This window comes from Peromyscus leucopus, chromosome 4 (genome assembly GCF_004664715.2).
Source record: "Peromyscus leucopus breed LL Stock chromosome 4, UCI_PerLeu_2.1, whole genome shotgun sequence".
Classification (NCBI taxonomy): domain Eukaryota; kingdom Metazoa; phylum Chordata; class Mammalia; order Rodentia; family Cricetidae; genus Peromyscus; species Peromyscus leucopus.
Genome location: NC_051066.1, coordinates 14634949 through 14649075, shown reverse-complemented (window position 1 = coordinate 14649075; position 14127 = coordinate 14634949). Strand labels below are relative to the sequence as shown.

General features: G+C 57.8%; 3 protein-coding genes across 4 annotated transcripts; 1 reads left to right on the top strand and 2 right to left on the bottom strand.

Annotated features, from left to right (window-relative positions):
• Positions 1-515: 515 nt before the first annotated feature.
• Lcn12 (lipocalin 12) lies at positions 516-3281 on the bottom strand. The gene is made up of 5 exons (XM_037204418.1): positions 2414-3281; positions 1858-1994; positions 952-1028; positions 773-883; positions 516-643 (listed from the first exon to the last, which is right to left on the bottom strand). The coding sequence occupies exons 1-5, from the start codon at positions 2609-2611 to the stop codon at positions 516-518; spliced, it is 651 nt and encodes a 216-aa protein (XP_037060313.1). The 5' UTR covers positions 2612-3281.
• Positions 3282-6514: 3233 nt separating this feature from the next.
• C8g (complement C8 gamma chain) lies at positions 6515-9702 on the bottom strand. 2 transcript variants are annotated; one of them, XM_037204696.1, is made up of 7 exons: positions 9467-9702; positions 7694-7830; positions 7440-7510; positions 7246-7347; positions 6881-6982; positions 6770-6808; positions 6515-6688 (listed from the first exon to the last, which is right to left on the bottom strand). In XM_037204696.1, the coding sequence occupies exons 1-7, from the start codon at positions 9467-9469 to the stop codon at positions 6675-6677; spliced, it is 468 nt and encodes a 155-aa protein (XP_037060591.1). In that variant the 5' UTR covers positions 9470-9702; the 3' UTR covers positions 6515-6674. The 2 variants fall into 2 exon arrangements, with proteins under 2 accessions (XP_037060591.1, XP_028724602.1); XM_028868769.2 differs by lacking the exon at positions 9467-9702 and adding an exon at positions 7938-8484.
• Fbxw5 (F-box and WD repeat domain containing 5) lies at positions 8555-13197 on the top strand. The gene is made up of 9 exons (XM_028868768.2): positions 8555-8669; positions 9731-9946; positions 10152-10309; positions 10610-10784; positions 10860-11008; positions 11192-11624; positions 11931-12078; positions 12162-12374; positions 12454-13197. The coding sequence occupies exons 2-9, from the start codon at positions 9754-9756 to the stop codon at positions 12695-12697; spliced, it is 1713 nt and encodes a 570-aa protein (XP_028724601.1). The 5' UTR covers positions 8555-8669; positions 9731-9753; the 3' UTR covers positions 12698-13197.
• The last annotated feature ends 930 nt before the right edge of the window (positions 13198-14127 follow it).

Here is a 14127-nt window from a genome sequence, read left to right as displayed (position 1 = left end):
ACGCCTTTAATCCCAGCACTCGGGAGGCAGAGCCAGGCAGATCTCTCTGAGTTCGAGGCCAGCCTGGGCTACCAAGTGAATGCCAGGAAAGGCGCAAAGCTACACAGAGAAACCCTGTCTCGAAACAAACAAACAAACAAACAAACAAACAAAAAGAGAGACTTTCCTGCTAGAAATAGGATGTCCACATTCAAGGACTTCCCTGAATGAACTCCAGTCTCCTGTGAACAGGGAACTATCCTCCCAGGACAGGAGAACCAGTGTGGGGAGGGGGCAGCCTCGGATAAGGACCAGGGTTTGGAAGAAGTGGCCTGGAACTCAGATAAGAGCCACGAACACCTCTCTTCTGACTCAGACTAAACTCTGTGAACAAGTACTTGGGTTCAGACTCTGGGGCCACAATACCCCATACATGCCCCCTGAGACTCTGCAGTGCCTGCCTGGAGAGGGGCCATTAGACTTGTGAAGGCCGGGAAGGTACCACCATTGTCTCCAGATCTCATCTCCCTTTCCTATCATGTACTGCGTGCAAACCCATTACCGGTCACATCAGGGAAGATGAAGTTATTCTTGGTGAGGTTCTGGGTTCTGGTCAGGCAGATGAACCTGTCTATCGTCTTATGAGGAAGCCTCCAGGTTCTACCTGTGGCCAGATGAGCACAGAGTGGCTCTCAGCACTTGGTGATGGTATTTGCCCTCAAGCCATCCCAAAGTCAGGAAGCACCACCCTGACCAGTGTTCGGCACAGGGGCCCAGGGAAGCAGGGGCTCACCCAGAAGGCTGACCCTGGTGATGGTCTGGCTGCTTGTTGTCCTGAGGGACAGCACCAGGGCGAACTTGGTATAGTCTGTCTCGATCACCTGCACATCTTCTGTGTCTGCTCCTGACCCAGAGGGGCACACATGTAAGGTTCCCCAGGGGGCTGGGTCCTCCCACTCACGCCGCACTTACCTTGGTTTTCCATGGTGAACTGCCCAGGCTTGGATGCTGGGGTCAGGGTATAGGACCAAGTGTCACAGCGCTTGCCCCTGTGGGAGGGATAGGTGGGGGTGGGGGGCAGGAGTGGGGGGGGGCAGAGGGCTAAGGAAGCCAGCCAGGCCCACCCTGGTGGACCATTAAAAAAAAAAAAATCAGCCGGGCGGTGGTGGTGCACGCCTTTAATCCCAGCACTCAGGAGGCAGAGTCAGGCGGATCTCTGTGAGTTCGAGGCCAACCTGAGCTACCAAGTGAGTCCCAGGAAAGATGCAAAGCTACACAGAGAAACCCTGTCTTGAAAAAAAAAATCAGCTATTTATTTGGAGGGGCCTATACCCCGGAAGGCTGCAGAGGCCCGGAGCCCTCCCCACCTCCCCAGGCATCAGCTCTGGGGTCCTTTTAGTTACTCTGTACCCTTCCTGGCTCAGTGACTCCTGCCCACCCCAGCACTGGTCCTCAAATCCACAGGGACTTGCCGTGTCAAAAAGAAAGTTTCTGGGTATCAGTAGCTCACTTCCGCTGGCCCCCAAGCCAACAAACTCCAGAAAGGGCCAAGAACAGACTTCAGGTAGGGGCTGCCTGTCACTGGTAAGACTGCGAAATAAGAGCCTGCCCAGGAGATCGAGGCAGGACAGGCGGAACCAGGACAGGTCCCTGACCACACACGAGTGCCCAAGACCCATCAGCCTTCTCTCTCCAGAGTGACTCACCACACGCCTCCCCTCTTGTACTCAGCCCGTCACTGGGTTGGGCTTTAGCAATGGTCATGAAGCAGGCTGTGCCTGACATGGTCTCTAGATGTGTTTCCTCAACCCACAGCTGGCTCCTGGAACACAGCCCCCCAGTTCTTGACTGCTCGGAGAGCAGAGACGCCCCACTCACCGAGTCATGGTGTTGGTCACCTGAAAATTACTGTTGTCTTTTGTCTCAAACAGTGTGATGTAGGGATTCAGCAAGTCCCGGTGCTCTCTCTTGTAGATGTTGCCCGCCAATCCAAGGACAAACCATTCTCCCTGAAACTGCATAGCTGGTGATGGGCACAGCTGGCCCCTTCCCTCACTACCCTGGGCAGCCCCCAGCCAGCCAGGACCCCTCCTCAGGAGGCAACCTCAGGCCAGGTCTGCATCAATGACACGGGCAGAACTCTGAACCTGCTTTTAATCTCTCAGGTAGATGGTGGCCTTGGACAGTAGCCGGGTGGTCTTCCCAAGCCTCTATTTGTCTCCCTTCATAGAGGGAGCGATTCACGCAAACACAGGCAGTACACATGGTCCTGCGTCCTTTTCTCAGGGAGGTCATGGGCTCGTTCAGGAGCTCTGGGTTCAGGTTCTGCCCTGGCCTCCCTGTGTAGTGCCCACGGACCTGCATACACCTTCCCTCCACAAGCCAGGACCCCGGCCAACTGCGACCTGTGTCTTCTGCTTTGAAAGCCCTGTACCTTGTCATTCTCGAAGCTCGTCAGCTGGGGAAAGCCTTGAGGCTTGACTGGAGTCTGGCCCTCCGGGATTTGGGGAAGGGTAAGGATCAGCCACAGAGCCCACCAAGGGCCCATCCCAGCAGCGACCAGGCTCCAGAAGGACATGCCTGACTGAGGAGTGGCTATTAGTGAAGCTTGCTCAGAAACCTGTCCCTTCATGGCCCACCTGGCCAATGCTCCTCCCTGGGAAGTATGGCAGGTGGGTGTGGGAGGGGCCAGGGCTGACCCTCCTTACATCCTAAACACCTGCCAGGGTCTCTTGGGTCCTAGCCAAGAAAAAAAAAGCCTGCTGGGTCCGGTCTTGTGACTCCAAACACCTGCTCTAAATGTCCCCACAAGTGGGTCAGAAATTTGCCCATGTCCACCCTGTCTGTCCTTCACGCCAAAGAACTACGTGTTCTAGGCAGGGAGCGTGACTGTCCCTGGTGTCCACAGCTTCTTACCCATGGAAATGGACTTCTAGCCCCCAAGCAGTTCCCTAGCCCCTCATGTGCTAAAACCAGCGCAGCCTAAGGACACCAGGGCCAGGGAAGGAGGCCTGGGGCTACTTCAAAGGGACCTTCCCTGCAGAGGGGAGGGAGGCGCTGGGGGAAGGACAATGTGGGAGTGAGCGGGGCTCTTATGAGAGCAGGCACCGTGGGACAGGGCTTTTCCGAGTCCCACTCTCTAAGAGCAGGACCCTATAGGAGTAGACCCCCATGGGAGCAAGGCCCTACAAGACTGGAGCCCTATGGAAGCGGGTCCCCAAGGAAGTGGGGTCCTATAGTTGCCAGGTGCAATAGAGCGGGATCCTGGGGAGGATCCAGCTAGAGGCTGTGAGAGGTAGGTGCTGTGCTCTCCCTGGTCACAGGCCATTGGCTGACTCGAGTGACAGTTTCGCAAGCGTAGTGGAGGTCATTCCAGCCCAAGCTTCCTGAAGGAGGTTCAGTGCCCCCTCGGCCTGTTCTCTCCTGTGCGGTCTTCTCTGCAGGGCAGGACACTTAGAAGACTTGGGGAGCAGAGCAAGGCCAGACCAGGCCTCCAGACCCAGCCCAAGCAGGGCCCTTGGTGGACCAGGCCTTCCCAGGCCTGCTTGTCCTTGGGAGATAAGCCCCACGGTGAGGCAGGGCCCTAAGAAGTGTCCTGGCTTTGCTCTTTCCTAGGTCTTGGGGGCTGTTTCACCCCATCTCATCAAGACTGTCCTGAAACAAAGGCTGGGCAGCTCTTCCTACCTTTGATGTGATTGGTGGATCCTCCAGCCAATGCCCAGGGTGCCACACTAGATTTACAGCAACTAAACAACCCTGTCATCTTGGAACTGAAGGGGGCCTGGGGGCCTGTGTGGTGTCCTGAAACTGACCAGGGCCTTCTACAAGACCAGGGTTGGGGGCAGGGGGCAGGTGATGGCAGAGATCACGCAAAGCTTGGAGAAGCAGACAGCTCAGGGTGGAGACCATGCCACCGGCAGCCCCTGCCACCCTGGAAGCAGGGCCCTCCTTCTCCTTCTCCCCTGTGCCTCCTCCCCATCAGGGACCTCTCACTCGCTCTCTTTCTTCCTTCTACCTGCCCACCGTCTTCCTTGTCCTCCTCAGCTGCCTCCATCCTTCCTCCCAACAAGGACAGTCAGAGCAAAATGCTGCCCCTCTGCCCTGTCTCCCCTCTCCGGGAAGACTCCTGAGTGCTGCCCTCTGCTCACATCCCTCACCCCAGAATTCTTTCCCAGGACACTGTCTTGAGTGGCAGGATGCCCCTGAGAGGGCTATAAACTGTCTTCATATTCACGGGGCTACCTGTCTATAGAGCATCTGGGTGGACAGGAAGGTCAGGTGAACTGCTGCTGCTTCCTGCCTGCTGAGAAGGGGCACAGCCCCTCATGTCCAGGCAAGGCAGGACAGGTCACCTGGCCCCTCCAGGTCCTCTATTCCTGTGGTCCCAGGCAAGATGGTCAATTACATAGTGACTTCTACAGGTTTTTAAAGTTGTTTCTTCTTAGATATTATACATTACCTATTAGAATTCAAAGGTTATATGCAAATTATAACACTTGTGTATGAATATATGTATTATATATATGCACATGTGTGTACGTGGTTGTGCAAGCACACAGAGCTTATTTCATTGAGACAGGTTTCTCTCTGAACCAGAACTATGCTGGACTGTAGCAAGCTTCATAACCCTCTTGTCTGTGTCCCCTCCCTTCGGTGCTGGCGGGGCGGGGGTGGGGGGGGAGGGACTGGCCATGCCAGAGATCCAAACTCATGTCTGCATCATCGAGTCGCAAGCATCCTTGCTCACTAAGCCACCTCTCCAGCCCCTACAAGAAATATTTCAAAATAAAAACGATATGCACGGGCCAGTGAGATGGCTCAGCAGGGAAAGATACTTGTCTCTAAGGCTTACATTCTGAGTTTGATCCCCAGAATCTATTACAGGTGGAAGGAGAGAACCAACTCCTGTCAGCTGCCCCTGTGACCACCACAAGCATCCTGCAACCCATGTCAGGCACACACACACACACACACACACACACACACACACCACTCTGTGTGTGTGATATAGCTATCATTATTCTACCTAAAATTTTCAAATTTACCTGGAGCTAATTTGAAATACTTTTATGAAACTAAAATATGTCAGTTCTAGAGCTCTGTGTCCTCAGCTTGGCACAAAAACTAATGGCTTCATGGTCCAGGCTCAGTCCATTCAGACCCACAAGGCAGAGATTCAGAGGCCTGGACCCTGGCCATGTGAGCTCAACTCCTACCAGAGAGGGACCATCACTTTCTGTTAGGGAACACAAGACCAGAAGGAAAAGGTGTTCCTGGGGCCAGGGCAGTGAGGCCAAGGCCAGGCCCCGAAGACCAGGGTGCTCCCATGAGCTCTATTTTCTTGTGGGTAGGATAGTCTCCTGAAAGTCCTCCTTTTCCCTCCAGTCTGTTGTCCTGCCCTCCCAAAGTCCAGCTGCCCAGAGACCCTGGGTGACCAGAGCCTCCTCTGGGGCAGTTCTGGCCCCAAGAGCAGCCACGCACCCCACGGCTACAGCTCTCCCTCCTCCAAAACAGGCCAGCAGACAAGACTGCCCCTGACTTTGCTCTAGGAATCAGACAGCAGTCTTGCTGGTACTACAGCTCACTTGGGGTGTCCTGGGGCTGCAAGAGGGGAGGACATGGCGGGCCGGGGAGCCTAGGGGAGTGCCCACCTCTGCCTTCTTGTCATCAAAAGATGGCTGAGCCTGGACTTTAAGCTCCCAGGAGCAAGGACTTGACTATTTTGTGTCCCCAGGGCCTGGGGCACTTGAGAAATGTTCATCGAATGAACACTGGGAAGCGTCAGGCCACCAGCAAGGCAATGTCCGGCAAGCCCAGCCATGTCTGGGTTGATGCCCAGCCCAGTTCCCTGAACTCCAGCCCTGGCCTTTGGAGCCAAGCAACCATCCCAGGTCTGGAAAGAACGATGCTCCTGTCTAGAAAGGCCCAACTCCTCCCTTATGGGGATGTGCACAACTTGCTTCTGTGACTGGTAACCTTGACTACAGTCTGGGTAGCAGTTGCTGGGGAACAGCTGTATCAGGGGTTCGACCCACATGTTGAGAGCCCCATCCATGCTCACCCCTAACTGGTCCATGAAGCAGGCTGCCTGCTCCCTGTTCCTGGGGTACAGCTTTCCACGATTTGTGCTCCAACTGCTCCCTTAAACCCACGCTGGTATCTTCCTGGCAAGTGCCCCTGGGACTAGAGCTCTTTAGCCTCCAGGGTCAAGGGTCAGGAGGGGCCTAGAGGACTTGTTAGAAGGCCTGTGTCCCTCTCCAGAGAAGGTACCCTAGGCAGGGCTCTGAGTCCCACCGGCCATGGGCACGAAGCCAGCACAGTGGGCTGGAATGGAGGAGGCAGGGAAGGAAAGTGTCTCAGCCTTCACTGCTGAGAGGAAGCAGGCTCAGGGAGGGCAGGGACTCTTGCTCCTAGGCAGAAGAAGCTGTTTCCAGCCCCACCTCCCTATGGCAGAATCCTTAAATAGCCAGGGGACAAGTTGCCTTCCCTTCCCACCTCGGCCTGGTGGAGCTCCCATTCAGGCTGACAGAAAAGACCCAGGGCCACGTCTGATGTTTACTGAGAAGCCGGAAAACAGCAGAGCTGTGTGAAGGGTTGCTCCTGGGGACAGACAGGAGAGACTCCAAGAGCGAGTTCAGGGTGCTCAGAACTCTCTGAGGGCAGGCCACTGTCCACAGCTTCTCCGCCAGGCAGCCTCATCTCCGAACCTCTGCAGCAGACACAAGCCTTAGCAGGGGCAGAAAGGACCCTGACCCCAAGCCAAGCTCCCCCCTGCTCACCCATCGCTCACCATTCAGGATGTGGAACTGGTCCGCAGTCTCGCAGAAACCTAGGGGCCCAGGCAGTAGTAAGGGGGGGCAGGGCGTCAGCCAGGGAGGGGCACTGGGCTGGGGACACTCACCATACTTGGGAAAGAAAAAGATCTGGTGTTCCGTCAGGTTGGCTTCTCTGACTCGCCGCTCAAACACACTCAGGACAGAGTCACTCACGGGTAGTGAGCGGGCTGTGGGATAGACAGAGTTGCTGTGGTTTCAACAGGGCAATGGACCCAGGCCACAGCCAGGTCAGCTGTCTGTCCCTGCCCCATCTAATCCCCACACTGGCACACCTGTAGCTGCTCCTTCCAGGGTGCCTGCTACTGAGAGTATCTGGATAGAAAGGGAATGGGGAGGGTGCGTGTGTCCATCTGGGGTCACCCAGCCCAACAGGACAGCAATCCAGGGTGCAAAGCACAAGGTCATGTGTGGAAGCCGAATTAGCACACACCATAGAGTTTCACAGTCAGCTTCCTCGCCTTCTCCAGATACAGGATGGCAAAGCTCTGGTAGTCAGTCTCGGCGACAACCACATGCACTGGCCCACGGGTCCCTGGGGATGAGGCAGAGCCACAGCGGCCGCACGTCAGCTCCTCACCCCCTGCCTCCAGCCCTGCACCCTCTTGTGTGATGCCCCTGCCTCACCTCGGAGCAAGAAGCGACCGGGGACCCCTGTGTCTCCAAAGAGCTGGCGTACCTGCCAACAGATCCCATCTCTGGGGAGGGAAGAAGGTATGGTATAAAGCGCCACTCAGGCTCTAGGAATTCCAACCCAGGTGGGGCCATATGGGATATCTACCCAGGCCACAGAGGAGCTAGGGGTGAGGCTTGGGGTCAAGAGGACAGGGTAAGGTGGGCTCAGGGGCTGGGGTGCAGGTGGAGGCCGCACTGGGACTCACAGCTTTCGGAAGGTGCTGACGACCATAGCTGTACCCTGGGGAGCTGTGTGCAATGTGGTGGCCTCGGCCCGGTGGCCCTGCTCCTGAAGAAAGCGGCATGCAGAGCCCACAGCCACAAGGAGCCACGTCCCTGCAAACTGGCAGTGGATGGGGAGGGCTCAGGACTGGCTGAGGGAACGGGCACCCCGAGCCAATCCTGCCAAGCTGCTCCTTTACCTACCCCCCACTCACTCCCAGCTTTTACCTGCTGAGCATTGAAATTGGCCTGGGCCTGGATGGTGCTGATGGGGGATGTAGACCCAGAGGGCTTTCGAGCCCTTTGGCCCAGTGAACTGGTTGTCAAGAGCAGGGTGAAGAATAACACTGCCCCAGGGGACAGCATGGCGGTCCTGTCAGGCACAGCGGGTAACAGGACAGGGAGGTGGAGGGCTGCACTGTCCCAGGTCAGAGTCCACTGTCCAGTGCCACAGGAAGCACAGCCCAGGAAGTCCACATCTGTCTTCCGCTTACTGAACCCCTATCCCAAGCTAGGGACCATCCTAGAACCTGGCCTTGACAGGAGCATGGCATTGTGTCCCCAGTGCAAAGTCTGAGTTGACTTCTGCACCCCGATTTCCACTTGAGGTCACTGCTCAACCCTTGGCACGCCAGTAACCGGTCTTATCCCCACAGCCAACAACAACGTGCTCATAAAGCTACTTGTACTCGAACCCGTCCAGCTGGGCCAGGCTCGTGGCTGCCGCCCTTTCCAGGAGCCAGGACCAAGCACTGCTCTAGGAGCGCGAGAGCACTAGCGCGCGCAGGCGCATAGAGAAACGCCGGCCCAGACGCGGAGCCCGAGGCGCAGGCGCAAGAGAAGTGGCCATCGATGCCTCCGGGCTCAGGGCGTCGAGCCTGGCTCCTCGGTGGAGACGCGGAGGCGGGGGCTAGAGCGGCGGCGGAAGCGGGGCGCAGCGCAGCGGGCGGAGGCGCCGCGGTGAGTCCCGGCTTCGGCCCCGCCGTGCTTACCTGTGTCATCTGCCCTGTCCCTCGTCACCGGCCCTGTACCCCTGACGCCCAGTCCTGCCGTCACCAGCCTGGTGCCCCCCTCGGTCTCCCCCCCCCCCCCCCCGCGCGCGCCCCCGGCACTGCCTTCGTTTATTCTCTCGGGCCTTGTCCAGGTCATGAGCCTCGCCCTGCCTTCGTGGCCTTTGCCACCTTCACGGGCCTTGTCCACTGTCACCAGCTTTTTTTTCCTGCAATGCCTACACATGTACAGCCTTTGGTGGCCTTATCTGGCCAGCGGTGGCCTTGGCAGGCTGTCACCATACTGCTCCCCCGGGCAGTGTTCAGGAGGTGAATGAGGGAGCTGCTGCCCAGCCTGGCTAAGCAGCAAGGCGTGATCCCCGCTGTCTGCTCGGACATTCAGAAATGTCCCCATACACTCTGACTACCCTCCCCCCGGCCAGGCTCTTTCCTGAGTCCACAAGGCAGACGTTGCTCACTGGCCAGGAGGAGCCCCTTCTCAGAAGAAAGTCAGCCCTGGCCTAAAGTCTTGGGGCAGCACCGTCAAAGACAGTGGGGTGTCTGTCACTTGGTCCTGACTGCTAGAACTTAGCTGCCAGCTTGGGCAGCACAGACCTGTTAGCCTGGCCTTGGCGCTCAGATGTCTCCCTGGGCTCAGGAGAGTGGGGAAGGTGTCAGAGCCCCCCCTCCCTGCCCCGGAGGTGTGAAGATGGGGACCACCTCCCACTCTTCAGGTTGCACTAGGCTGACTGGTACTGAGATGCTTACCATCTGGTCCAGCAAGTCCTTTGGTGCCCCTGGAGAATGTGAGGTGGCCAAACATTACTGTCTGGGTGCTTCGAGACGTGTTGGGTGGGACAGTGCCACTGGTACCCCCTGCACATGCTCAGTGCCGTGGAATTCTCAGCTGGGCAGTTGGTAGGGCTGGAGGAACAGCCAGGACTGCCATGTCTGGAGCACCAGGCCATCAGTCTCTCCCTGGGGTTGGGCGTGCGGAGGCCTGGGCTCAGAGCAGCCACTGGTGGGTTTCAGGACTGTCTGGGCAGAATGTCACGATGGACGAGGGGGGCATGCCCCTGCTCCCCGACAGCCTGGTCTACCAGATCTTCCTGAGCCTGGACCCTGCAGATGTGCTGACTGCTGGGCTGGTGTGCCGCCAGTGGCAGGCTGTGTCCCGGGATGAGTTCTTGTGGAGGGAGCAGTTCTACCGTTACTACCACGTGGCTCGAGATGTACCCCGCCATCCAGGTCAGTGCCCACACAACCTGCTGGCCTCAGGGCAGGGGCTCATGGCTCGAGGGCCTGACACATGGGCCGGGTTGGGAGGAGGGAGTCTCTGTGACAGGTGAGGCCTAATGGGTGAGCAGTGGGTTCCAGAGGCCCTGCAGCACAGCTCGTGGTCTTTATTAGTAAGGGAGGCTTGCATGCAGGAGTGACTCCATATTGCCCACAGCGGCCACGTCCTGGTATGAGGAATTCCGACGGCTCTATGACATGGTACCCTGTGTGGAGGTGCAGACACTGAAGGAGCACACCGACCAGGTCCTGCACCTCAGCTTTTCCCACTCGGGGTACCAGTTTGCTTCCTGCTCCAAGGACTGCACGGTGAAGGTGAGGGTACCTCTCTCATGCAGCAGAACTCAGTGGGAAGAGAAGTCACTGGGGAGAAAAGCAGAGAGGGTCCGTTAGGCCCTGGAGGCCTGATCTGGACCACACAAGACCCCGGGCTAAGAACAGCTCGAACCTCTAGCTGCAGGGGCCAGCTACATTGGTAGGGTGTGATAAGAGTGGGTGGTAAGGGCCTAGGATGAGATTCTTACCCCATGAGGACTCAACCCCCTCAGTGGAGAAGAGTCAGGACTTGCCGGAGTGAACTGGCCAGGTAATTACCGTGCAGCCCCTCTGGTGCAGATCTGGAACAACGACCTGACCATCTCCCTGCTGCACAGTGCAGATATGAGGCCATACAACTGGAGCTACACCCAGTTCTCCCAGTTCAACCAAGATGACTCACTGCTGCTGGCCTCTGGGGTGTTCCTGGGGCCACACAACTCCTCCTCAGGCGAGATAGCTGTCATCAGCCTAGGTGAGTGTGGGCATTGGGTCGGGCTGCCCTCGTCATGCCCGTCAGCAGCATGCCCAGCTGTGGCCTTCCCCACAGACTCCTTCGTCCTGCTGTCCCGAGTGCGAAACAAGCCCTACGATGTGTTTGGCTGCTGGCTCACAGAAACCAGCCTCATTTCGGGGAACCTGCACCGCATTGGAGATATCACCTCCTGTTCAGTGCTGTGGCTCAACAATGCCTTCCAGGTTCAGACTGGGGCCGGGACAGGCTGGGCAGACAGGTGGGGTAGGGCAGGGGAACTCGAGACGACGGTGTGGGAAGGGCTGGCCGTGGAAGAGCAGATGCAGGACCTGGGGTAGGCTGCTCTCCAGGCCTGGCTCTCTGGCCAGCACCCACCTGTTGCGGGCCTTGGCTTGTGTCCCACGTAGGACGTGGAGTCAGAGAATGTGAACGTGGTAAAGCGGCTCTTTAAGATCCAGAACCTCAACGCTAGCACCATCCGTACAGTCATGGTGGCTGACTGCAGCCGCTTCGATAGCCCGGACCTCCTGCTGGATGCTGGCGACCAGCCGGGGCTCCCCTGCCGAGTCTTTGACCTAGGTGGGGACAGTGAAGAGGAGGAGGACCCTGACCCGGGGCTGCACACCTCTGGCTCTGGCCGTGTCAAGGAAGGTTTGCGGCGCATGTTGGATAGCATGTTGGATGGACACGCACAGCTATCAGATTGTGCACTGGAGACCCAGGTGGCTGAGCTGCTGGCCCAGAGCCACACCAAGCCCCCCGAGTCTAGTGATGCCGACACCAGGAACAAGTACCTCATCTTCACCACTGGCTGCCTCACCTACTCACCACACCAGATCGGTAATGATGGGCAGGGCAGAGCTGGGCCTGGGAGGGTCGACAGCCACTGTGGTGCCCCCCAGACAGCAAGTCCACGGGCACAGCTTGGATCGTGCCTTGGGATACAGCTCTGGCCTTGACACACTTGTGTAAGAGTGGTGAAACCCAGGCAGGGGATTGGTTGGCCAGTGACCAGGTGGGCAACTGTGCTCGAGTCTAAGTGTAGGCAGTGTTTGTGGACCACGAGGGCTGTTCTTGGAGTGGGAGTGCCCTGGTGGTGGTGTCCCTCCAGGCTCGGGATGACCCCTCACCCTGGTCTCCATGCAGGTATCAAACAGATCCTGCCACACCAGATGACCACAGCGGGGCCTGTGCTGGGTGAGGGCCGGGGCTCCGATGCCTTCTTTGATGCACTGGACCATGTCATTGACGTGCATGGGCACATCATTGGCATGGGCCTGTCTCCTGATAACAGGTGGGCCTGGCGTGCTGGGGGGGACACCACAGATGGCCCCGATCTAATAGCATGCTTGTACCTAACATGTATCCCATGCTCAGGTACCTGTACGTGAATAGCCGTGCCTGGCCTCCTGGCTCAGTGGTAGCTGATCCCATGCAGCCGCCACCCATTGCAGAGGAGATCGACCTGCTGGTGTTTGACCTCAAGACCATGCGGGAGGTGAAGCGGGCTCTGCGAGCGCACCGTGCCTACACCCCCAACGACGAGTGCTTCTTCATCTTCCTGGATGTCAGCAGGGATTTTGTGGCCAGGTGTGGGCTCAGGTGGGCCCCAGGGCTTGGGTACGGGCTCAGCAGGTGGGTGTGGGCTCATCCAGATGCTCTCCCACAGTGGGGCTGAAGATCGGCATGGTTATATCTGGGACCGCCACTACAACATCTGCCTAGCCAAGCTGCGGCACGAGGATGTGGTCAACTCGGTGGCCTTCAGCCCGCAGGAGCAGGAGCTCCTGTTGACGGCCAGCGACGATGCCACTATCAAAGCCTGGCGTTCACCACGCACTGTCCGTGTCCTCCAGGCCCCGCGCCCACGCCCACGCCCCTTCTTCTCTTGGTTTGCCAGCCACAGGCGCTGAAGGCATCAGTGACTCTAGCCATTGGGACCCACTGGGGAGAACCATACCCCGAGGTTCTTGACTGCACCGGGGCAAAGTAGCTCACAGCAGTAACGCCTTAGGAGGGGACAGCCTGACCCCAACACACTCACATGCAACCTGCTCACTTAGCTGTCAGGCGCAGCACTAGGGTAGCCCTTGTTGGCAGCACCAGAGACCCCATGGCAGGCAGCCCCTTGGCCAGCTTGGGGTACGCGGGACAGTGGAAGTCCTGTTCTTCACTTACCCTCTTCCCCTGGGCTGGCAGCTCACACAGCTCCAGACTGACCACTGCCTGGGTACCTTTTACACAGCAAAACCCACACCCTTGGATGTCCTGAGTGTACCTTGGGTGAGAGGCCATAGGCTCCGGCCTCTGATACTTTGCGCTACTGATTGAGCAGCCTGCAGTGGACCATGGGTGCTGCATGTTGCACTCATGAACTGTTTGGGTTAATGAATAAACAGTTGGCAACAGCACATGCCATCTAGTCTATTTTCGGGGAGGGGCCCAGGCTCTGCCCGCCATTGTCATCCTGGTGACCGACCTCTGCCCCAGGGATCCTCCGGGGGGCTGAAGAGGAAGTGCTGGTTCAGGTGTGTATCCCTGGACTTCAGGGATGCCTGTCCACGACTGGCTGAGTGCTGGTGGATGCAGGAAGGTGGACACCGCCAAGCCTGGTCCAGTGCTTGGGAGAGGGTGAGCTTTAACACAGTGCCATCCGGAGAGAGCTCCCAGAGCAGGGTACAGTGTGGTACAGGCCTGTGAGCCTTGCTCCTCAGAGGTAAAAACCTGCCTGCACTACAGAACAAGTTCAGGGCTGATCTAGGCAACTGGGTTAGTCTCTGGCTTGAAAAAGTAAAAAAGTTGGAGGTTGTGTCTTAGTGGTAGTAGTGCTTGCCTATCGTGCCCTGGGTTCAATTTCCAGTGCCACCTAAACCAAAACTCCTAGAATGTGTGAGGAGCCAAGGTGCAGAAGGGTAGCTTTAGGCCAGCCTGAGAGCTCCCATCATCTTCCTTATCCAGTTAAGGGTTCTGCGTGTGATGGTGGCAGTCGGGAAGATTTGGGGCTTTGGTAGGGCTAGCATCCAGAGTGACCCAAGTAAGAACTGGGATCTCATTTAAAAGTTTCCCTGCTACAAAGAGCAGAGAAAGCTTACTCGGGACGGAGTGGACAGGGCAAGTGTCCTCCCCGGTCCAAGCCAGCCAGTGAGCAGGGGCTGCTTCCCATCCTTCTGGTGGGAACCACACTGGCTGCATATCAAGGCAATGGGGCAGGCCTTGTCTGTGACCTGTTGCTGATGCTGGCGGGCAGGATCCAGGAGCATCCACCAGATGAGCAGCAGTGCCCAGGGGCAGGAGGCAGCCTCCACTGGAAAGCACCAGGGCCGCAGGGCAGTCCACAAAGCCT